The sequence below is a fragment of the Pantherophis guttatus genome, chromosome 2, assembly GCF_059756535.1.
Source record: "Pantherophis guttatus breed Tessera chromosome 2, ASM5975653v1, whole genome shotgun sequence".
Lineage (NCBI taxonomy): Eukaryota > Metazoa > Chordata > Lepidosauria > Squamata > Colubridae > Pantherophis > Pantherophis guttatus.
In genome coordinates this window covers 194,389,376-194,415,851 of record NC_142064.1, presented here as the reverse complement: position 1 = coordinate 194,415,851, position 26,476 = coordinate 194,389,376, and the positions used below count along the sequence as shown (strand labels likewise).

The following is a 26,476-nucleotide window of genomic DNA, read 5'->3' as shown; positions in this document are numbered from 1 at the left end:
TAACCTAACCTATCTCCACCCACTTTCCTACAAAATTACCATAATTATTCTTAATATCTTTATTCTTCTGCCCACTCCCCTAGAAAAATATTCCCTTATGTAAATAAAATCCTAAAAGAAAAAAACTTTAAACTTGTAATCCATATAGCATCTTCTGTAATATCTTTCAACTGGATGATAAACTCCATCACCCGTGTTAGGGTAACATCGCATCCTTGTTCCAGCAGTATTTTCAGTATCTTCAATTACCATCTGCCCCCATCAGTAACAAGTATCTTCATATTGGAAGAAAGAAAAAAAAAAAAAAACCCAACAACCACCCGAGTGACTTTATAATTATATTCCATATAATGTTTATGGAGGTGTCTTTTATCCAGATTATTAGTTCCAACCATCATAATAGGGTAACAACCAGATCTTCTGCGTGCCACGATCCAGTAGATCTCTTGCCATGTAACTCAGCATACAAGTAATATATTTATCCGGAAATCCAAAAAAAACAAACAAGATATTTCCAACCATTCAATTTAAGGCCTTTTTCACATCCCAAAATAATTCAGCACTGCAGAGATCTGCCCTATCCTCAGGATAAAATAAACCAATACTTTGCCAATTATCATTTCATATGTTCAGTCCTCTCATAAGTAACTGGCATTGCACTGTTGTTTAGTTTAAAAGTTTTTATATTTGTGAGACCTACTTCTTCTTTTCTTGACTTTTTGTGGGTTGGATTTCCATCCTAAATTCCTTTCTGTAGGTTGTGTATCAACTATTTGGTTTTGCTGATGTATAACTTGATCCTGTTGGGTTTGCTTTTGTGGCTGAGATCTTTCTGGTTCTGTAAATTGTATATCAACTGAATGACTTCCATGCTGGTTTGTGGCTTGACAAATCATTGCATTAGGGTCCGGAACCGCCTCTCTTATATTAAAAAATCCAGCTGAGACCTCTGAAAGAGAATCCAAGAGCGGCTCATCTGTGGAGACCTCTTTAACTTGTTGTTTCTTCATTGTCTCCATCTCCTTCTGCTTTTCTTGAATTTCTGTCTCTTGTTGATTTTGCTTTTTAAGTACCTTATGATAAAATTCTTCCGCTTTTTCAACAGTATTTAACTGATATCTTACTCTTTGATATCTCAGTATTATACCCACTGGGACATCCCACCTGAATAAAATATTTTGTCTTCTTAACTCAGACACCAAGAGTCCAAATTTCTTTCTATCTCTTACCATTTTAGGCGGCAATTCCTTATATATCCAAATTTTTCTCCCATTCAGTTGTAAAGTAGAATTAAAAGATTTTTGTACAATATCATTTCTTATCTCTTTATCTGTAAAATAAATCACCACATCTCTAGGCAGTTGCCTTTGCTTTGCAATCCAGGAATTCACTCTATAAGCCTTATTAATTTTACTAAATACCTCCTCAGGATGAACCTTTAAGATCCCAGCCAAAACTCGAGCAGATGTTTTTCTTAAATCATCACTGTTATTTTCCTGTAAGCCTCTGATTCTGATCGCAAATTCTGTAATCCTGTATTGCAGCATTACAACCTCTCTTTCAATTCCTTTCTTTATATCTTCTGCATTATAAGTCTCGTGACCAGCTTCCTCTTTAGACTTTAGTTCTGAGCTATTATCTCAAATATTTATTAAGTCCTTTTCAATTCTTAATATTTTATTGTCCAAATTATCAATTTTCTCCATTTTAGACTCTAGCAATTTAATATTTGTATCCAACTTTATAACAATTTCTGAAAAACCATTAGTCACTGTTACAATCTTTTGTTGCAAGTTGTCATACTTTTGTTGTATCATTTCTTTAATTTCCTGCCTTAAATTTTCAAATTTCTGGTTCACAGTCTCATAATATTTTGCCATTTCCTCCTGAATAAATTCTTTTAAATTAGAACCATTCTGCAGAGTCTGTAGGCTCAGAGCTTGTTCAAACAGTTGTAGGTGGGGGAGCACCCCCCCTTCTTGTCTATCAGATTTAATTAGTAACGCCATCCTTCCAACAAACTCTTCTTTTTTACCCCCCAAACAAGATCAAGTACAAATCTCCAAGAAGAGAGGAACTTAAAATAACTATTTTTCTTTCAAATTGTAGCCAGCACTATATATTCCGCTACTTTGTATCTGTTATGGAAGGACTCTTACTTTCAGCTTTCTTCTACTTCCCAAGCCTCAGCGGCCATTTTAAAGCTTTTTTTTTTCTTCTTCTCTTTCACTTTAAAATGCTTGTAAGTTCATTAGGGATACTTGCGATTTAGGGTCCCAAGTCCAAGTCTCATCTTTTTTAAATAAGTCCATCTGTTAGATTCGTTAGTTAATCCGGTTCCAGCGCCTAGCTCTGCAAAAAAAAAAAGCAGAGTGCACCCGATGCCCGAAGCAGCGGCGAGGGACAATAGGGAGCTCGAACCTGCTCGTCCCCAAGAGTTAAAAAAAAAAACTCTGGGGACTTCGCAGATGGCTCTACCCACCCCCGCCCGCTCAGACTCACATTTCCATCAGGAAATGGAGTTTTTCGAGCCGCCTTTCAGATGTAAAGGCGGCTCTTTTACAGGCAACGGGGCGGCGGTCACGGAGGACCGTCTGGTGGCGCTGGAAGCCAGACAGGAAGTCCCCCGATAAAGAATATTGTTATCTTCAAAAGACATAACTGAATTCTGGAAGAATGTTATCTTTCACTGGATTTATGTGGTATTTTTTGTCCTCTTGTGTTTCTGATTCCTGTTTCTTTGACGGTTTTCCCGAATATGCTGTTTTATAACTCCTCATATCTGTAGATTCCCATGGCCATTGTATTTTAGTCATCTCAACAGTGATGAAGTATAACTTTTACACACCATGAACATTTCATATGCTTCAGTGATATATCAGTAACTTTTTGACCAAGTGTTTAGTTCCATTTCCATTTTTGCTGTTGTCAATAGCTTCTCTCCATTCAGTTAGTTTTTGGTTTCAACCCAATGTATAATTTTATTTATTTTTTGTTACAATTTTAAATAGATGGGGCTTACACCTCAAGGGCATTACTAATCCCTTCTAAATCTCCTCTTATGTTGGGTCATCAGGAAGAGCTCTACTTTTATGGCTCCTGAGCCTCAGAAAGTAACATAGCAGGCTTTGACAATTGAAACCTCATTGGAACTTGCTGCTTAAAATTCCAGGGCCACTTCTAGATAAACAGTCCCTACAGTCAATAAATCATTGCCATGGTTTTCTACTAAAAGCAATAAGTAGAATGGCAATTGACTTTTCACAATACTCTAGGAACATTGTGTATTGTTAGACCGAAAATAGTGCATTCATATCCCTATTGTTCCGCTTGGTAATGTCTAATTTTACTGTGATTTCATAACTTACAGTAAAAATATACATAACAATATATGAAATATATACAATAAACCTAATCTGAAATATGAAAATCACTCAGTTGCTAAATTGTTTTCAATCTCTTCATAGTTCAGAAATGAAAGTGATTGAAAGCACACAGGAGGCATAGTTCAGACTTCTTGTAATTCTAACAAAATGAATTAGGAAAGTAGAAAGAATGGAAATGGAAAATCATTCAACATTTCTAGCATTTTCCTTTTGTATCTTTAAAATACTGAAGAATCCCAAACAGTTATTGTTTTATCAATGGGAAAATATAAATTACTTCTTAAGTAATCCATTTGGCATTCAACTCATTTGTCAAAAAAGCAATTTCATAATAAATTTAATATCATTTGCTTCTGAAGTTAATTAATCTCTAATAGTTGATTTTAACTAATGGTTACTAGTAATTACTCAGGCAACCTCAGTTAGGTTGCATGGTAATCAAAATATGGGAGACAGAGGTCAAATAAATTAGCAGGACAACAATCCAAACTGTCATCCTAGCTACATAATGTATTTAATAGGTTTTTCTTCTGACCATTATATTAATAAAGTTATGATAGGCTTACAAGAACAAAACTATCATGACTAATTAATATATGTCCCCTTTTTAAAGAAAATTGCAATCCTCGCTAGAAATGTCTTTAGGAATAGAAAGATGTATTCTATTATTCTATTCTGGGCTACGACATGGCTTGCATTTGTAGGTAATGCATTACAAAGTTCATGCACAGCATAAGTCATCCGCAAGAGAGGTCATACACTGGCAACATATACTGGCATGTGTCTGGTTTTCAGTGATTAGGACTAGCTCATAGTCTTCTTTACTGCCCTATGTATGTAATGGAGCCAACACAGTGATTGGCATTTTGTTTCCTGACCCGACAAATGAATGAACTGAAAAGAGGAGAAGATGCACTCTTGATGAATGGATGGCTGGATGGACGGACAGACAAATTTGCTTTAAATGTTTGTCACAAAGAACAGCCCATCACTTTTCAAGGCAGAGTATTCCAACATTGAACAATTTCTACCATTAAGAAATTCTTCTTGTCCAGTTGAAACCTTTCTCATTTTAAGAAAAAAACCCTATTTCTTTTTCTTATAACAGAGTAACAGAATTGGAAGGGACTTTGGAGGTCTTCTAGTCCAATCCCCTGCTCAAGCAGGAAACCCTATATCCGTGATGGCGAACCTATGGCACACGTGCCACAGATGGCACGCGGAGCCATATTAGTGGGCATGCCTACTAATAGCTCAGCTCTGGGGTGCATGCGCACGCCGGCCAGTTGATTTTCGGGCCTTCTGGGTCCACCAGAAGTAGGGAAACAGGCTGTTTCCTGCCTCTGGAGGACCTGGGGGGGGGGCTGTAGGGAAGGCCTGTTTTTCTTTCTTACCTGGCTTCAGATCGTCTCTATTTATCTGGGAAGGGTGAAAACAGCCTTTCCCACTCCCTTGGAGGCCCTACGGAGGCTGAAAGGGCCCATTTCCTGACTCCTGGTGGGACAGGAAGTGACATTTTTTGCTATCCCCAGCCTCCAGAGACCTGAGCAATAATTTTTCATCGTCTGCTACCATTTATCAGATATATATTGATGGTCGTGCTCATTTGGTTCTATGAGGAAGTTATTTGGTCAATACAGCTTCAGGTTCAAAAACTTGTTTTATTATTTAGAAAATATATACATGCATACAGTAATGAACAGGATGTCCTGTTGCACCTTTTACCCTAACTGTATGACTCAGATGTTGAGAGGAGAGATAAGTTCACGTGTTGTCTTGCTGAGAGATAGATGAGAGAGAGAAAAAAAAACAGGGAAGATGTCCAAGTGGTTTCTGGGTAAGAGTCCAATAAAAGAGTTCATTGGCTGATATAGTCACATGTGATGTCTGTAAAGACTTAACCCCTTCTAGTCTCTGGTGCATCATATGCAGGCAATATTCTGACAAGGATATTGTTTTCTGTTTCCTTGTTTGTTTGAGTTCAATTAAACATTCTATATATCAGCCCTAAACTATAAACAAATCCATATATCACAAACACAAAGTAATGCCAGCATCCTAATATAAACAAAATAATAGAGTTTAATATAACAGAGAGACAGTTTCTCCTTTAAAAAAGATAAAAATAAAGATTAATCACTGAACTTTAATTTTAAAAAAAGTTGCATAAATTAGGATATATAGATTAGTCATAGAATAAAAAGTCTAAACTCATATTAAATACTAACAGATCCAGTATATACCACATTTTTCAAGTTAAGATATCAGTATATCCATATGGAGTCAACCAGCATAATAACATACCCCATTTTAACCTTGGTAAAATAGACCAACTTTGTATTCCTTTTTATTCGAACAATCTTTCTCTATAATTCATTTAAATCCTCCGTATCTCCGGATCCCGGATCTGCGCACCTTCTGCCGCGCTCTAAAGACCTTATTATTTCACCAGGCGGGCCTGGCCAAATTTTCTCTCTCTTTTATAAAAGATTTTTAATTTTTAATATCTTTTAGTATTTTATATATTCAAATTTTAAAATTGGTTTTAAATTGTTTGGGGTTTTAATTTGTCTGGGCCAAAACTATTTAATTTGATTTTAATTCTACTTTTAAATTTTGTATGTATGTATTTTATTGTTTGGCTGTGCACCGCCCTGAGTCCTTCGGGAGTAGGGCGGTATAGAAATGAAATGAAATGAAATGAAATGAAATGAAATGAAATGAAATGAAATGAAATAAAAAAAAATAAAATAAAAAAATAAAATAAAATAAATAGTTGTTGAATCTTGTTTCAACTTTAAACAGCCTCTTTTGTGAATCAAGCAAAAAAGGAATTGTGACTCAAGCAGAAAGAAATTGTTCCAATTGCTTTCTAGGATTGTCAATTCTCTTACAGTCTCTCATTCATGTTATTCTCAAGTGGAATTTGTTGCATATCTTTGTTCTGGACACAGCCTGTTCCCAAGAAAACACAATGTAGTTGACATAATTTATTCCTAGTTACTCAAAGATACCTTTAAGTGCCATTATAAGTTATTATATCTCCAATATCAAAGGCAATTTTTCCTTTCCATCAAACATGAGTTTATTCTTTTAAAATAATTTCAAAGTCTTAATATTGAAAATCTAATATTCCAATGTTTTCTGACCTCTTCATCAATTTAAAATTTTCTGTAGCCAAAACCTTGCCTTGATTTTTGTTGTTTATTTTAAATTCTGAAGAGTCGTAGAAATAGATTTTCATTTTTTAAAAAAATGAAAATCTCACTCATCCAGTGTTTGCAATTTTGTCCCTTTGTAAGTGCCTAACTTCTTTGCTGCAGTTAATATGCAATTTCTGAAGATGATTAACAAGGGAAGTGTGCGAATTTAATGTCCTTTGAAAAGGCTTTTTTTGTAGCTGGAGCAATTATGGCAAATTTCCTCATCTCTTGATTTCCTCCATCTCCAGAAACTGCTGTCATGTTTGTGAGGAACAACTGTAAATAGAAACAGCTTGGGTGATCTTGCATCCTCTCTTAACTAGATTGGTAGATCAGATCCTTATTAATGCCTAAAAATTTTGCCTCTGTTTTCTCAACACAACCATCTTCAATATGCCATCCTCCCCAAAGCCCTCTCTAATGCTTTTTCTATTCCTCCATCTTTGTGTCATCCAGAAAATTGATAATCTTATTTTCCAATCCTTCATCCAAATAATCTAAATACATTGGACAGCATAAGGCCTATAATGGACCTGTGCTGTCAGGGGTCAGGGGCTGACACTTTTTTTCAGCTTGATGTGGAACCATCCAGAAGTTCAACTAGTTCTCTGTCCATTTAATGTTAGCATTAAGCCCTTTTCTTTATCAAGATTTCATGGGACTCTTTGTCAGATTCTTTAAAAAGGTTGTCCTACATTGTTTGCATTCTCATAAGTATCTGATAAAAAAAAAATTCATTTCTGGTTCTAAATATATGATTTTTTAAATCTTACATTAAAACCGGGGCCCTGTTTACTGGAAGCATCTGCTCAAAAAAAGGGGTTGAGCTTCAACTGCACAGTACTCCATTTTGACTTTTGTGAATCTTCTTCCCATGGTGCCCCTGCTGCCTGCAGTCCCACTAAGGCCAAACACCTCATTCCTAATATTTATTCCTCAGAACAGAACATTGTGGAGAAGTTGGCTTGAGTATTGCCTAGGCTGCAACAGCATATAAAGTCTTCAAGAATCTCATCAATTGCATTTCTTTGAGAAAGGATCCCTCATAAAGTTTTTTTCTCAGAGTGCAATTAATTCATTATTGAAAATAGGATATTAATTTATATTAACCCAAACTTGGGTTTCTGTCATTCTGCCTTCTGCTCCTACATCTCATAACAAATAGGAGTTTGTGGTTTGCCTATTCTGCACTCAGGTTCATAGCTGCAAATGGTCAGAAGACAGAACTGTAATCCCCACTACTTCAGAGGCCAAGTGGTGGAAAGAGTATGCAATTTTGATTTATTTGACACTTTGTATTCATCTTTGTTTTCTTTTTGCTCTTTTTCTTTTCAGTAAGAAATACACTGTCTTTGTTTGCCTAGAATTCAGAATGGATTATTTGTCTTTAAAAAAAAAAACATTTAACCAAATAATGCTGTATTAATCCATTTTTAAAGCACTCTAATGAATCTTCATGTTAAATTTAGACAAGCATTAGTGAGCCTAAAATAGGCTGTACTTATATGGCTGGTGCCCATAAATAATGTCATTCGTGGTTCATTGGTCAAATTAGGCTGATAGAAAATGACTAAATTGAAAATCTGTGGGTTGAACTCTTGATGAGTTTTGGCAGAATGCTAAGCAGGCAATTGTAGACTTATTAACGGAAAAGGGGAAGGATAGATTCTGAAAAATGAAAGCATCAGGAAGTGACAGATTAAGAAGTAATGAAATAAGATGACTTGCACTAAAAAAGAAAGAAAATGTTTATTACATCAAACCATTTGATTTTAATACAGATAACTCAACATTCTACCATCAGCTTTGTAATATTTGGTCCCTTCCAGGTATTATTTTTCTAGGAATCCCATCACATTATGAACATTCCCTTGGAACATTCCCTTGAAAAATAACAAACTGGTGGAAAAGACCTTAAGCAATTTCTGGGGGCTGAATTTGGGGAGGGTGAAACAAAGACTCAGATCAGACAGGACCTTTCTCAAAAGACAAGAAAGATTTTGTTTTCAAGGCTGACAAACAAGTGTCAAGAAGATTGTTACTGCATAAGTGCAGGAGAAAAAAAAACAGAGAAGATTTAAACCCTGGGGCTGCTATCAGGCTTCTTTTATCTGCAATGAAAACAACTTATCTGTATGAAACACCGTCCTTGACTTTTCTCTGCTACTTCTGGAGTGGGCATTTGAGTTTTCGGAAAAACATTTATTGCTGAGCCGCCATAACCCCAAACCATAAGCCTGCTTTGACACTAACCCAATTTTTGCTGATCAAGCCTTCTGAGAGGGCAGTTACAAAAATTAAGATGTCCTTATCTTGCTTTATTATAATGTGCACATTGCAGAAAGCCTCAAATGAGAAACTCCACCTCTCCTTTGTATGGTTCCTTGGTCTAAACTACCCCAACATTTTATGCCGCTCCTATCACTTGAAGACAATTAGACCAGTGTACAGATTTTGATTTGTCTCTCCTTGTAAGTACTGATGACAAATTTCCTTTCTGCTTTGTGTATATTTGAATTCTTGATCTAGAATAAGGGCAAAATTAGAGATTGTTGCATACACCCTAACCAATATACCGTAAGCACTTAGTCTTTTTTGGGGGGAGATCTTATTATTTGGGGTGCGTGGAGCAAGACGGGGCTCCTCTTGCCATCTTACCTGATTTCCAGCTCCATCACGTTTCTTGCCATTGTGTGCAGGGAAACAAGTTGTACCGTGAAAAAACACTTCTCACGAGTTCAATCAATTAATTCCAACTTCTCGAATGCCCACTCCTTCACTAGGTCTTATTTTGGGGGAAAGGCTTATTTTCGGGGGGAGGGGCTTATTTTAGCGCATGCACTCAAAAGCTGGTTAAGCTTATTATCCAGGCAGGTCTTATTTTTGGGGAAACAGGGTAGGTATGGTAGTATTTTTCATCCTGTAAATGTGTGTGTGGTTATGTGTGTGTGTGTGTGTGTGTGAGAGAGAGAGAGAGAGAGAGAGAGAGAGTGATGTTTTGTTCTACTGGCTGGAGATTTTGTAAGAAATAGTCCTAATACATCTGAAAAGTATCAAGTTAAACATTATGATGTGATCTCTAAAATAAACAAACCAAAAATAAACAACAACCCAGAAATTATCTACAAATGATAGACCATGATAATTTTAATGAAATTCTGATGACTTAAGCACCTATTTAAGTCAAATGAGAAATAATGAATATTAATAGGGTTAATGTATAATAATATAATCAGGTAATGAATTCAAATGAATGGGAGCATACGTCCTAAGGGTCCAATAACAATTTTTCACTTGGACAGCATCATATGAGATTTAAAAGATACTGTGTCACTTGAGACTAGGGTCACCTTCAACCCTCTGCCTCCTGGATGCTCAGCTTAATCCCAAGATGCAGCAAGGTTTTTTCCTCTGTTATATATATGCTTGTTTTACCTTCCAATGAATTCAGACTTTGTTTTCATATTGTCCATAAGTTTTACTTAAAGAAAACTTAGGTACACTTCTTTTTGAAAATGTGTAATTTCCTTTTCTTTTTATGAACATTTTTATTACTTATTCCTTTGGGTTATATTATTATGTGAATCTAATGGCTCTCACTCCCAATGATAGTAAACAAGATAAAAAATACTTAAAAAATTTGACAACACTCAAAGTAGGTTGTAGCTTCAAGGATTTCTGTAATATACAAGTTTTCATCTATTTCCTGTATTCTAATAGAAGTGGAACTGATTTGATCTTGGGGGAAACCAAAGAATCTCCATTCTTTGGTTTCCCCCAAGATCAAATCAGTTCCACTTCTTGTTCTAAAACAACAAGAAGAAAGTCCAGTTACTCTTGAAAAAGCACCATTGGGACAACAATGACCTGGATGACTTAGAATCTCTACAGACTTTTAGCCATACAATTTGGGATGAACACCCTTTGAATGGTTTGGGAGTAGGAATGAATTTCCAGAGAAAAATTGCAGACTACAGGAACCAGGAGCACTACTCAGATGTCCCTGAGGACACAGATAAACCTCCAAGTGCTTCATTGACCCTCTAAAAGGATGCAAACCAGCTGTTTGCAAGGAATATAAATCCTTCCATTCCCCATTATCCCCCAGAGCTGAAGAAGATTCTTGGATAAGAAGCAAAATATCTTCAAAGAAAAAACAAAAAAAATCCAATTGCCTCCTGAAAAAGCACCATTGGGCAAAGAATGGAGCAGTGACAGAAAAGTCTACATATAGACAATACCTCATATTCCCATATGGCAACAGCCTCCAGGAATAAAGACAGAAGAAGGTAATAGCACTTATTAGAGATATAGGTACCACTAATAATTGGTAGCAGTGGTGAGTTTCAAAACTTTTTACTACCGGTTCTGTGGGTGTGGGTTGGTGGGCGTGGTTTGGAATGGCTTGGTGGGAGTGGCAGGGGAAGGTTACTATAAAATCTTCATTCCCACCCCACTTAAGGGGAAGTTACTGCAAAATCCCCATTTCCTTCTGATCAGCTGGGACTTGGGAGGCAGAGAATAGATGGGGGTGGGGCCAATCAGAATTTTTACTACCAGTTCTCCAGAACTGGTCAGAACCTGCTGCAACCCACCTCTGATTGATAGACTATGTAGATACCTCGGTCCTTGGGATTTACTTGTTATTGATTAATTGGCTGCAAATTGGGGCAGCAAGGTATAAAATATTTAGGCCTTTTCCAGTTAAACTGAAATATGCTACCTAAAATGGGCCATCATAATATTAAATTGCCATTCTGAAGACCCCAACCATAATATTTTGTTTAGAGTATTTTCCTTTTATTTTTCCTCAGAACAGCTTGGTAAAATCAAGTTTTGTCTCCATTTGATTACATTAACACTGAGAGGCACAAATGTCTTCTAAATATTAGTCACTAAGGTATTTAATTAATAATGGTTGCAGGATTGCAGAAAGAATTTAATATACTAATCATTTCCAAATTAGCTTCAACCTTTTTAAAAAGATAATCTGAAAACATGATATAAACTCTTTCAAGTTTATAATATACTCTGTGATTGGAATTCATCCTATCCCTGTTAAAATTGCTATTTTACAAGGCTGCATATTTAACACTTTCCCCAAGTGAAATAGGGATACTAGAAACTGAAGAAAGGGTTTAATAAAACCTTTCCCCAAAAAACAAATTCTAGTACTATGAAAGCTTGAACTATTATTAGTACTAAGGACATTTTCCTATTCCACATTTATCTCCTACAGCCTTTACTCCAAATAGGGTATTATTTTTAGTGTCTTTGGTATTAAACTCTTATACATATACAATTAATTAAACAATATTATTGATAATTTGTAGATACTAAATAACAATTTCTGTTTGAATAGATTGCTCAGTTAATTTAAGATGCAGGTAAACAGGAAAAATAAAGGATTATTGTGGGAATTTAATATTACTTGCCCCTGTTCCATATTTATAACAAATAATAATAATAATAATAATAATAATAATAATAATAATAATAATAATTTACGTAAGAAAACAAATGTTTCTTCTTACGTAAGAAACAAATTCATGAATGAAGGTGAGTATACATGTCCCAGGATAAGAAACAAATTATATAACCAATAATGAAAAATTATATTGCCAGTTCTTTAGCTGATGTTGGCTTCTTACACATCAAGTCCTTCCCAAGAATTTAGGATGTTGTAATGTATCAGCATGGTATATGTACGGATCTAAGTGTTGTGACTTTTTGTAATTGACAGATGGAAATTTTATTAATGCAAATTATTTCTAAGTGACATCTAAGATTTATTGTGTGTCACCCAGGCATTTTATGTCATAATCTTTCAAACTGCAATTTTCAGATCTTGATACTCTCTGATCTTCTCCAATTCATTTACTTCTATCCTACAGTCTCCAAGAATTGCCACATCAATTATCCACATTTTATTATGATTACATATTATGTTTATATATTGCCAGACTCTTGATGATTATTTTGCATACATTACTATCCCTCCTTTGTAGTAAAAGTAGTGCTTATATTCATAAAGATATGCTAACCAAGTTATAAATAAGATATTAAATCTCCATCAAACCATATCTAATAAAAACTCCTCAACATGCATTGATAATATCAAACAGCATGCTAGATTTGGCAGCAAAACTTGTATGTATAAAAATATATTTGCTGTCAGGAACATAAGAATTGGTTCCTCTTGGCAAAAAGATTCAGAATCCTGTGAACAACTGGCGTGTTTCTGGCAAGTATGTTTTTGGCTGAGGAAACAGCAAAAGCAGCTTTTGATATCCTATCCTATCCTACCCTATCCTATATAAATTAACTTTATTTAATTAAATCATCTTAATTTTATTTGGGAGAATTTGGTTTTTCAAAAAACCTGGCCTTAAGCTGCAATGACTTCAGAGATCAGGAACAGTACTTTGATGTGTGCCTGGAAGCAAACTATTGCAATGAAACACCATGCTCTCTCTATAACTGTATCAACAGTCAAACTATAAGATTCTGCACCAGGTGCAGTATTGCAAAGCTTTTCAAAGGTGGAAATAGGCAAAATGAATTCAGACGAAAGTTAAGTTTGCACCGCTGTCAATCTCTTTTTCCAGTGCAAATTTAGCTGCATTGCAGCCATCCAATCCCTGAATCAGGATTTTAATGAAGACAAAGAGTAAGGTCCATCTTTCTTCATGGACATCTAACCTAGCTGTAGATTGTGCGAGTGAGAAATGTGAACAAATGGGAAATGTTTAAATATGAAGGATATATTTTTTTTTTGCTTTAATTTATATGCCGCCCTTCTCCAGAGACTCAGGGCGGCTTACAATGCGTTAAGCAATAGCCTTCATACTTTTGTATATTTATATAAAGTCAGTTTATTGCCCCCAAAATCTGGGTCCTCATTTCACCTACCTTTGAAAGGATGGAAGGCTGAGTCAACCTTGAGCCTAGTGAGATTTGAACTTGCAATAATTGCAAGCAGCAGATGTTAATAACAGTGCTTTAGTCCACTGTACTACAGGCTCTTCTGTAGAAGATATAGATATAGTAGATGGAAGTACTATACATAATAAATAATATCCAAATCTATTTTTGAACACCTACTGCTAGCATATGGTGTCTGATATATTAACCTCAATGAGATGTGACTTTTGGTGGACGAGGAAGTCTTCTACTCCCAATCCTAAACCATTAAACTCATTTAGAAATAATGTATTATGGCATTGGAAATTAGTAAGGTGGAGTTCAGTTCCTGAGTATTGTATGTAAAAATTATTGCTATTTCAAAGTCTATTGAATAATAATCCACAGTTTTTCAAGGGCATTCCAGTCACCTTCTTGATACCATCCCCCCCACCTTCTTTTGAGGACAATAATGTTCACATTTTGGACAGGGAAGGTAGATGGTTTGAGCGAAAAGTGAAGAAATGGAAGAAGTGGAAAATCTTTCCCTTGATAGAGGTGGAGGCCTCAGACATAATGTGTCCCTGACAGAGTGCGCACAGTGTGACTATTTTGTGACAATCCAGGAGCAAAATACAGTAAACAGAGGTTTGTCTTTCAAACAGTGGTTTATCTACAAGGAATATATACATACACGTACTAGGCAAAGTCAGGCAATCAATCATCAACTATAGCATGGAAGCACACATGGAGAGAGAGACACCCTCACAGGGCCTCTCTTACATAGACAGCTTCTTAAAGTGATAACTCTGCTGACTCATTCTCATTGCATCATCATTTCAGTTTACAGCCTTACAGCAGCTGGTCAGCTATTAAATCATCATTACCTTGACACTCCTCCCATTTACAGCTGAACAGCTGAATGCTTAACATAGTGGTGAAATGTAAAATTTGTTACTATTGGTTCTGTGGGCGTGGCTTGGTTGGGGAAGTTTAATGTGACTGGGTGGGCGTGGCCAATTTTTTTTTTACTTTTAAAAGCATTTTTTCTATAACCTTAAGAGGTTGCAGAAAAAAATGCTTTTAAAAGCCTCTGACGATCAGGCAACTCAGCTGGGAGTTGGCTTTTAAAGGCTTTTAAAGGCTTTTAAAGGCATTTTTTTTTTGGCCGAAGAGGTTGTAGAAAAAATGCTTTTAAAAGCCTCTGGCGATCCCAGCTGAGCCACACACGATCATCAGAGGCTTTTTTTTTAACTTTTAAAAGCATTTTTTCAGCTGAAGAGGTTGTAGAAAAAATGCTTTTAAAAGTAAAAAAAAAAAGCCTTTGATGATCGCGGGGCGCAGGGATTTTTGCTACCAGTTCTCCGGACCACCTGCCGCCATCGTTACCGGATCAGGCGATCTGGTCCGAACCGGGAGCATTTCACTCCTGCTTTAACATAAATGATGCTTTCTATTTCTATTATGTCTTCGCCTCCTGCTTCAGTTTCTACTCTCACTCTACAAACATTACTAGTACCATTACTACTACTGCTGCTGCTTCCTTTTGGAAGCTACTGCTTCCTTTTTCTATTCACTTTGTACACTCTGTCTCATTACTTTCTATTACGTCATGCTCACCATGTCTTGGCTGAATTCCTTCACTTTCCCTTTTCACTAGCTCAGTTTTCTCAGTTTGGTGTCTCTGTCTGCCTGACATTCTCTTTAACTTTGACTTCCTCCATTTATCTTGTTTTTCCTTAGGCAATGACCATGACCACATCTCTTGGTACTGACATACCGAATACCACATATTCTAACCTCATTTGCAGTGAACTGCTTAGGAGGTATACCTTTATTACACCTTTCAGGTCTCCTAGGTATAACTCTGTTTGTTTGCTTTGAGCTTTTCTTACTTACAAGATACAGCCTGGATTTTGCCTCCTTAGAAACAGTGCAATCTAAGTACACATTGCATTTCTTTATCCTAAGTCCCTCAGGTCTGGCATTTTCTGCAGTACTCTAAAACTTGCATGCCCCAATACCCTATGCAATAAATGTACACAATTGTCCTGTGTGGGAGTGTTCATGCACAACTATTCTCCTGCCTTCCTAGAATGTAGAGACTATCCTTCTCAACTCCTTGTACATGAATTCTTCCACCTTTCCTGATGGAGTGTTGTCCTCCTGCAAACAATATTTCATTATTATTATTGTTGTTGTTGTTGCTTTTGCTTCAGTCCCTAAGAAGATCAAGACCGTTTCACAGGTTGACCATGTGGACATACTTACCTAGGAAAAGGATTTAGAAGTAACAGCTATCTGTCTACTCACCTAAGAAGCCTATCCAAATTAAGTGAGAAATAAAACCTCCCTGGAGGACATATCTGGGATCTGGGCTCCTTCTAACCAACTTGCTCAAACTGAAGAAGCTACTTGGATAAATAGTGAAACATTTCAAATAAAAAAGAAGTGTCTACTTGCCATGACTGACCTTCCAGATATCTGTTGATTACTCCTCGATTGGCGTATTGTCTATGTTTGATTGTTAGTCTGGTATTAATCTGATGTTAATTTCTGTTTATCTGGATGTTTATTGCTGATGCTGAGAATAATCAAATGCTGGGACAACTTGCATATTAGCCTGATCTTGCTCCTTGATTTCAAGCCTTGAATGAATTACTGATCTGAACTTGAAACAAGACTTTTGTGCTCTAAGCACTCTGGGCTAACTTTTGCCCTTGAATTGTCTGATTACAACTTGTGTAAGATTACATGTACTGTGGGACAAAATAAAATAAAAATCAAGTTAACATATTGAAGATGAGAATTCAAAAGTAATAATAATAATTTCAAAGTAACTGTACCAGAAATCTTAAATGTTTTAGTTTTTTCATTGATATCCTTCCAGTTCTTGCAAATTTTGTTACTTTTTCCCTTCATCTTTTCCAGACCATGCTCTTACCTCAGATTAGCTACCAGCTGTCTTTTCACAGTCAATATGCAAAATACTGAAATTTGCATTACCATTAAAGCATTCATGAATGCATTCTCTGTAAATGGGGAGCTAAAATTCCATGCCTTAATGGGCATCACTTTCACTTGTTTACCCAGCATAACCTTTTTGCTAGTTTGCTCCTCATTTGTCCATTTGAAAATATTACTTTTAAGCTTTTAATAGGCCTGCTACTGTTACATTACGTGCTTAATATTGCAGTCTTTTCTTGTGCCATTTCCTCTTGTTTTATTCTTTAATCCATTTTATATTAGTTTGTATTTCTAAAATTAACCTCAATGAGTAATGCCTGTCCAGCCTAAGTAATAGCCAACACTTCAGAAGATAGGCTTCAGATACAGAAAGATCCTGACAGACTTGAACACTGGGCCTTTTCTAACAAAATTAAATTCAATTGTGAAAAAAATAAGGTTCTACATTTAGGCAAGAAAAACAAAATGCACAGGTATGGAATAGGTTGTACCTGGCTCAATAGTAATAACTGAGAGAGAGATCTTGGAATCTAGTGGACAATCACTTAAAAATGAGCCAGCAGTGTGCTGTCCAGCTGCCAAAAAAAGCCAACACAGTCCTGGGCTACATTAACATAGGGATGGAATCAAGATCACGTGAAGTGTTAGTACCCGATTTATAATGCCTTGGTAAGGTCACACTTGGAATAGTGCATCCAGTTTCGATCACCCTGATATAAAAAAGATGTCGAGACTCTAGAAAGAGTGCAGAGAAGAGCAAAGATGATTAGGCGACTGGAGGCTAAAATATACGAAGAACGGTTGTTGGAATTGGGTATGTCTAGTTTAATGAAAAGAAGGTCTAGGGGTGACATGATAGCAGTGTTTCAATATCTAAGGGGCTGCCACAAAGAAGAGGGGGTCAACCTATTCTCCAAAGAACCTGAAGACAGGACGAGAAGCAATGGATGGAAGCTAATCAAGGAGAGAAGCAGCCTAGAACTAGTGAGAAATTTCCTGGCAGTGAGAACAATAAACCAGTGGAACGGCTTGTCTTCAGAACTTGTGGGTGCTCTATCTCTGGAGGTTTCCAAGAACATATTGGACAGCCATTTGTCCAGAATGCCTGAGCAGGTGATTGGACTAGAAAACCTCCAAGGTGCCTTCCAACTCTGCTATTCTATTATGTTTTTTAAGCAAGGTAGTACACATATAGGTATACTGGGAATGAATAAAATGTAAGATGCTATATTTCAGGATCAAATTTTGATTTGATTTGATTTGAAGCTTCAGGATTGTATTATGATAGTCTCGATATTTATCTTGGGAACTGATGTATGATGTTAATTTGAGGATGATAATAGCAATGTTTTCAAACCATACAATAAGAAAATACGAAGTTTGTTCAAGATTTTATAACTCAATAAAATTTCTGTGTTTTTGCTGCAATTGTAATATTTATACCTTTTCTAAAACACAATGAATCTGCAAAAAAAAAAAATAGTATACATTTAACAAAAAAAAACTTTTATTGTATTTTTGTGAAGTCTCACACTTTATTGAAAAGAGATACTAATCCATGTTTCACCTGAAAGGGACTTACATGGGTTTTTCTTACTACCAAAAGATGAAGTGAATAAGGCAGAAAAGTACCAGGAACATCAGAATTATAGAATACATTTATAGAAGTTTAGATTTAGTTGATTAGAATGTGTTTTCAACATTGTTGTGTACTTTCCATTGTCTTCACCCTCTCTTACACAAACTATCTGAACTGAGTTGTCTCTTACTCCTCTGGAATGCACTCCCTCCCTCCTGGGAATCCAGATCAGATTCCATCACCATCTGTCTGAACATAAATTCACCATGTTTCATTTAACAGAACATTCCCCCTCCTACAAATGTACATAGATTCTTACTAATAGTGTATGTTATCAGGTGACTATTTCTTTCTCATAAAATCTGAAACTCCAGTGATTGTAATAAATCACTTGGCTGTCTTGTAAAATAAGTATATTTTACTCTAACACATTTGTGCTCTCTAAAACTTTTGACTTTGTTGCCTTAATTTATTTATTTTTATAGAACCAGCAATGCATTTTTTCCTCTTCACTCCAAAACAAAGTTTTCTTGATTGTATAGAACAGCGGCCCCCAACCTTTGAGTCAGTAGGGACCGGTTCTGTGGAGATAGGTTTTTCTGCGGACCAGAGGGTGCGTGGTTTTGCATACTGCCTGCATCCCACGGATGAGGCTTTGCTTGTTTGGATGGGTTGGTGGCTGGCATGTCCACGGATCGAGAGTTGGGAACCTCTGATTTGGAATATATTAGGTTGCATTTGTTTTACTGATAATGAGTAACACAACGTATTGCATAATATTGTATTTAGAGTCTAATATTAACTCCAAGTATAAACTTTCATTAGTTGCATTAAGTGTTAAACCAAATGGCAGATATATATCTTGTGTGTTTTGTCAATATAAGTATTTATGAGCTGCAATAGACATGGCACAAGGTCAGCCAATGGGGACTGTTTGGATAGACACGATAGACACAGGTCAGCTAGTGGGGATTTTTTGGAAACTGAAACATAGTATTTGTTTGTATGGGGTCATAAGACACAGTTTGGAGTCTGGGCATGGCTTAGACTTGCTGAACTGTATATAAAGTTGGTTTGGCCTCTGTAATGGGAGCCTCTGTACAATATATTAGCCTCTGTATCTCTCTACTCTGTAATGACTTGCTTCTATGAATATTGCTTCTGTATTCCTGATATTGTATGCTGAATTCTCCTGTATAGTATTGTATATAAAGAAGTTTCTTATGTAATTTGAATCCTGCTGAAGTTCATTTAATTGTGTCTGATTGTGTGTGCTGCAAGAAACTCTGACATGTTTTGAATTTTAGAAGGATGATAGTAGGTGATTAAATAGAAGTGTCTTCTGTGACCATGATGTTATATCTTAAATGCACATAAAACCTGAAAATTCAGAAACAGTCTGGGATTGGTAAAGTAATGCCATAAAAACCATTATATAGATTATTAGGGTTTAGAGAAAGCACTTCAACGGAATTCAATTATTTTTCCCCCAAAATTTTATAACAGTGTCCAAATTTTATTGCTGAACAACGCTTTCCACCTTTAATAGTCATGGTGTTCTTAGATTCACACATTTTTATTTGTAGTTAATTCCCTTCCTGATGTTAACTTCTATTCACATGATCATGAATGATAATTAAATATATTCATTAATACCTGTTTAATACATTAAATTAAATATAGCATTATGCATGGTATGATGAAAATCCTCTGCCTCTCTGACATGTATTCAAAACCAGAATTAATGATACTGTATGGAATGAGAATTTGAAATATTAAAGAAACCATTGGAGTTGAATGCCTTCAAACAATGATTAGAAAATTTATGGGATTATAATTGCTAAAAAATAATTATGTTTCCATAGAATGTTTGGGTTCACAGCATTATATCACTGGAAAACTATTGTTAGGAGTTGAAAAAATGACAATAGAAGGATGCTGCTAGAGAGATATATTAATGGGTTTCTGTAAGCCTCTGGTTGTCTGCTTTTAGATAATGAATATTAAATCAAATTGACCTTAATCAAACAGAGATTCATGCCAAAAGTCTTTACTATGTCCTTGACAAAGGAATTTCCAAAGTTCTTGGGCTTTCACACAATCAAACACTTTTTGCTTTTCATCATTCTCCCCTCTCCCATTTTTATCATCTAACACATTAATTACCATTCTCAAATGTTACAGCATCAAGAAAAGAATATAGGTTCTTGTCATATTTGAAGTATTAGTGGCATGCTAGATATACTATTTAGAGAGGGGAAAAAAGAGTTGCTCAAGAATCACACTGCCTTTGATTTTTGTCTTGGGTATAAATTTGCAAAAATCAGATACTGAATTTATTAAAAATTATCCCCAAATGAATGATTATATTCAACCCAACACTTAATGTTCTCACAAACTCTCCTTCTAAAAAGAGGGAGACATGGAAATATATAGGAGATAAAAAGTAGGTGAGTGATGCACCTCTCAATTTTATAGGTTTTATGGTAATGAATCTTAAAAGAAAATGCAAATAAGACTTTCTAACAAGAAAACTGAATGCATGGAAACACTAAATGAAAACATACATTTAAAATCTGATGCAGAAAGGGATATAGATAAAGCTTTGCAATACACAAACTCTTAGTTTTTAAAAGCAGACAAGGACTAAAAATGAACTCAACATTGTACTCTGTTGATGTTTTTTTTTCCAGATCGGGTAGCCTGAAGATTAGGAGTGATGGAAATATTTTGCATGCTCACCAATTTTGTTTGCCATAGGAAAGTAACAAGTAGAATGAGAAAAAAAAAAAATAGCATGCCACTTCTCTAGATAAATGTAGCTGTCAGTGCTGCTGGCTGTCCCATCATAGATTCCATGAAGAGAGGGAAATGAAGAGTTATTTGCTTGCCTCTCACATAGAACAGAATAGAATATCATATTTTTCAGAGTATAAGATGCACCTTTTTCCCCAAAAAAAGAGGGTGAAAATTTGGGTGTGTCTTATACTCCAAATGTAGCCCCGCCCAGCTTCTCAAACAGAGGTTTCAGAGGCTGAAAAAAGCATCAGAAAAGAAGCTTCAGAAAAGAAGCCCCCAAACAGGCTTTTTTTCTGAAGCTCTGTTTTGGAGGCTTTCAGAGGCAGGAAAAAAAGTTTTTTCTGAAACTGTTTTACAGTGGTTCTCCTCCTACCTCTCTGATCGCTTGCAGTCTGTTTGGGCGGGGGGTCAGGGATCCTCCCCAGAGGCCCCTTACTTGTGGGGTACATCAGGGATTGGTTCTCTCCCCTCTGCTCTTTAACATCTACATGAAACCGCTGGGTGAGATCATTCGTGGTTTTGGGGTGAGGTATCATCAATATGCTGATGATACCCAGCTTTACATCTCCACCCCTGACCACCCTAGGGATGCCCTTTCCATGATGTCCCACTGCCTGGAAGAGGTGCGGGTTTGGATGGGGAGGAACAGACTTAGACTCAACCCTTCCAAGACTGAGTGGCTGTGGATGCCGGCATCCCGGGATCTGGAGGTTCCATCTTTAGTGATCGGGGGAGAGACCCTTACTCCCTCCGATAGGGTTCGCAACTTGGGTATCCTCCTGGATTCTCAGCTGTCTTTGGATGACCATCTGATGGCCGTAACCAGGGGGGCCTTCGCACAGGTGTGTCTTGTGCACCAGTTGCGCCCTTTTCTAGACCAGGATGCCCTCGCCACGGTCACTCACGCCCTCATTACCTCTAGGTTGGACTACTGTAACACCCTCTACATGTGGCTGTCCTTGGGATGTGTCCGGAGGCTCCAGCTAGTCCAGAATGCAGCCGCACAGGTAATTACGGGGGCTTCTCGATACTCCCATGTAACACCTCTCCTGTGTGAGCTGCACTGGCTGCCGGTGGCGTTCCGGATTCGTTTCAAGGTGCTGGTGTTTACCTATAAAGCCCTTCATGGCTTAGGCCCGGGGTACTTGCAGGACCATCTCCTGCCGCTCCCCCATCGTCCTGTGCGCTCTCACAGAGTGGGCCTCCTCAGGGTGCCGTCGGCCAAACAATGTCGGCTGACGGCCCCCAGGAGGAGAACATTCTCTGTGGGAGCCCTGACCCTCTGGAATGGATTGCCCACCGAGCTCAGGACAGCCCCCGATCTCCTTTCCTTCCGTCGCGAGCTGAAGACATGACTCTTCCGTCAACTCAACTGATCCGTTTGGGTGTACACTGTTATAATTTTAAACTGTTTTAATTGGGCTGTTGATTTTAAATTTATTTTATTGTGATTTGTATTGGAAATTGTCATTTTGTAAGCCGCCTTGAGTCCCTCGGGAGAAAGGCGGCATATAAATCACAATAATAAATAAATAAATAAATAAATAAATAAATAAATAAATAAATAAATAAATAAAATGGAGTTGCTAAAATTCACCTCTGGGAACAGCTGATTGGGGGTATTCCGGGAGGCCGATCCACCTGCCAATCAGCTTTTTTCTTATTTTCCTCCCCAAAAACTAAGGTACGTCATATACTCCAGTGCGTCTTATACTCCAAAAAATACAGTACTTTATTTAGTCAAGTGTGATTAGAGACACACAAAGAATTTGTCTCCGATGCACATACAAGTACATCAGGTTACAAGTACAAAAAACTGGATTTGTGTTGTGATGCTGCCACAAACATTTTGCCTTTTTTTTTCTTCATTGTTGAAGTTTCTAACAAATACCTACTTTGGTGTCATATGTAAACTGAAAGCTCTGATCTCTACTTTAGAGGGAAACAGATATTTTACCTTGGAACTTAGCCAAACCTTTTAATATGCCTGTGTGTACAACGTGAATAAATACACAGAACATCTCTTCAGTGAATTTGCCTTTCGGTCTCCAAGAAAGCTTCAGTTGTTTTGCATCAGTATAGGGAATAGGAACTACAATAGAAGTTCAGTTCTTGCAACCTCTGGCAAATGTCCCGTATAATGCCTAGAAGCCTCTTTCATTGAGAAAATGTGCTTTAAAACAGAACTGAGCCAGAAGCTATGACATTTCATCGACTCCTCTGCTTGCTGCAAATAGCACATTTCATTGGAAATCATTTGTTGAGGGCAGAAAAGTTCTCAATCCACAGCTCTACTCAATACCCAACTGTAGCTCCAATCCTAGGAAAATATTTTTCATCCTCCAAAAAAGATCACTGTCATACTGTTTCTCTGTTTTTCAGAATAACACAGTACCGGGAAGGCAATTAGCTACAAGCCCAATATAGAAAACTTCAGCAGTGCTTAACACTGTAGCACTTTTCACAAGGTAAATCAGTTAATAGTGACAGGGGAACATTCCTTTCTTCTCTCTCTTCCCCACATAATATTATCTCTTAGAAATGTGAAATCTGGGATATTCTTCTGAACAAAGATACTTAATTGAAACCATAAATCACAGCTTCTTACCTGTGTACCAACTGTTTGCGGCTTACACAAGTGGCTGTCTCGTAGTCATGAGTGACACACACTTTGTGAGGGCTGCACTTTACCTTCAAACATGGGTCTTTAGATGGGTCAAGGGCTATTAAAAACAAGACACAAAGAAGTTGTTTAGAAGATTACCCCTTTTGTTCATTAGTCAAAATACTGAGTTAAAAATCAAAACCACTTCTCAGCTAATTTTGAAATGCTGTAAAAATATATAACCCATTTGACCTCACAATTCTGTGTGATGAAAGATATTCAGCTATTGTCAACTGGTCAAGGTCATCTAATGAACTTCTAAACTAATTAATTTTGACTTTTTTTTTTAATTTGATTTATATGCCACCCTTCTCCGGAGACTCAGGGCGGCTTACAATGCGTTAAGCAATAGCCTTCATACTTTTGTATATTTATACAAAGTCAGCTTATTGCCCCCACAAACTGGGTCCTCATTTCACCTACCTTAGAAAGGATGGAAGGCTGAGTCAACCTTTAAGCTAGCCCTATGCTTTATATTGTGCTTTCAAGTCAGATTTTACTCCTAGCAACCTCACAGACAATTCCCTGTGAGCTTTTTTGTGTGTGGCAAAAATGTTCAAAAGAGATGTACCACTGCCTTCTTCCTATGGCTGAGAGAAAGTGACTGGTCCAAAGTCACCAGGCTGGTTTCATGTTCATGGCTAGAAGGCTACAATTTAAGCCCCTTGGTTTCTAGCCTTTACTCACTACACCAAACTTGCTCTCAGTTGTGGATTTCAGTAACTGCAACATCCTAGCTCCTGTCCTCCAAATATTACTCTTGAGGAACAACTACATGTAACTATTGCCAACCCATATGAAACAATTATGATTCAATGGTTATCTAGATTGCAACTGACATGGACAAAGATGTATTAATTCTGGTGGATAGACAGACAATGAAATAATGTTACATTTTAAAAAATAAGGAGTTGGCCTGAAGAAAAATTCTCTAATTTTATCATCAACCTCAGCCAAAATTTCAGGGAGCATTTTATCAGTTCCACTGTTTAATTTTCTAGGCTTTTGCATCCTAGAATTGTTTTTAACTGATTTTAATAAAGAAGAATGCTACATGGAATATCTCAAGCCTTTCATGCATAAAATATTGGTCTGATTTTTCTCCCATATCTGTTGAAATAACAATTTTACATGCCAAAGTATTAAATAATTACTATTGTATAATAGAATATACAGCAATTCCTGAACCCTGTGTGAAGTTTAGCAATTTTGTGTTATTAAAATATATGCTTTTCCCTCTATTGAGCCAACAAAACTCTTAAATGAACCAAAACATAACATTTCACTTTCATTTAGTGCTAGAACAACACACAAATTCTAGTAAGAAGTGAACATACTATCCTTATTGCAAATACACTTAAAAATTACCTTCATTTGCAAATAATCTTTGAAACTTTTGTATGTGTGTGTGTGTGTGTGTGTGTGTGTGTATGTATGTATGTATGTATATATATATATATATTCATGAATGATACTGCATTTATTGATAAAATACAATTAATTACTTTTGTGTTACAATACTATTTTATGGTACATGTAGCAGTACATTGTTATTGGGTTTGTGTAATTAATAGTGGACTCCAGAAGATGGTAGAGGACAGGAAGGCCTGGAGGAACATTGTCCATGGGGTTGCGATGGGTCGAATACGACTTCGCAGCTAACAACAACAATCAATAGTACAGCAATATTTACTGAAACTTTGGCCTACTGTTTTAATTTTAGAGAAAGAAAAATAGCCACCAATTTGGATATTTTCTAAAACATGGTAATTAAAATATTGTCACATTTCAGAGGTATCATTTGGGGCTACCAGCAACCTACTGATGTTTTGCTAATATTGTAATAGCAGGTTTAATATAAAATGGTTCATTTAGCTTATGCTACAAATTTAGGATATAGAGTACAAACACTAACAATAACAGAAGCATGTCAGCAGGAAAGAGGCTGAAATGAAAAGATACATTAGTATCTTCTTGAAATATGTATTTATTTTTTAAATGGGATAATGTCAAAGAATGGCAAAAGCAATAGACTTATACACCACTTCACAGTGCTTTACAGTTCTCTCTAAGCGGTTTACAGAGTCAGTATTTTTTTTATTTTTTTTATTTTGATTTATATGCCGCCCTTCTCCGGAGACTCAGGGCGGCTTACAATGCGTTAAGCAATAGCCTTCATCCTTTTGTATATTTATACAAAGTCAGCTTATTGCCCCCACAAACTGGGTCCTCATTTAACCTACCTTAGAAAGGATGGAAGGCTGAGTCAACCTTGAGCCTTGGAGAGATTCGAACCAGCAGTAAATTGCAGGCAGCTGTGTTAATAACAGGGTGCTTTAAACCACTGTAGTACCAAGGCTCTTAGCCCAGGAAAAGATGCAATTGCTTTAAGAAGTTATACTTTGGTGCCATGAATGTCTCTATGCACTCCAAAGCAACTTTTGTTCTTCTGATCCAAATATTGTACAGATCAACTGACATCAGGGATTATCTGGAAGACTTGGACATACAGAGGTTCAATTTTCAGCCATTGGTGGAGCATGTACCGATGTCAGCCAGCAGGTAGCACTATTTTCCTCATGAGGAGTTAAATGGATTCCAGTAGGATGAACTAATAAAAAGGATAACCTGGTGGTCATCCAAATTGCAATGCAAACAGCTAATCCAGATTGGATAGATTAAACTGTACCATTTTATATACATCAAAATAATCAGGTCTTTCAAATCAGGAATTACACATAGCTTAATAGCTGCTGGATCAACATAGTAACGAAGGTCCTAAAATCTGCAATACACAAATGTTCAAATTATTTAGACTAAATTCCTGTTTACTAATATTGGAAGTTAACTCGGAGGTCTAATAAACAAGAATAAACAAGGGAACTTTAATTTATGTATTTAATCATAAATAATTCCTATACTAATTCCATGCCCCTTAGCAGCAGCAAAAGCAGCATTTAGAGGGTAAGCTGCT

The 26,476-nt window shown here is 36.6% G+C and overlaps 1 protein-coding gene across 2 annotated transcripts in view; it reads right to left on the bottom strand.

The window, feature by feature from the left end:
• SPOCK1 (SPARC (osteonectin), cwcv and kazal like domains proteoglycan 1) overlaps positions 1-26,476 on the bottom strand; it is a 524,574-nt gene that overhangs the window by 227,036 nt on the left and 271,062 nt on the right. For both annotated transcript variants that reach the window (XM_060688539.2, XM_034403471.3), the window contains exon 4: positions 23,446-23,560. In XM_060688539.2, coding sequence (XP_060544522.1) covers positions 23,446-23,560 — 115 coding nt within the window. The remainder of the gene's footprint in view (positions 1-23,445; positions 23,561-26,476) is intronic.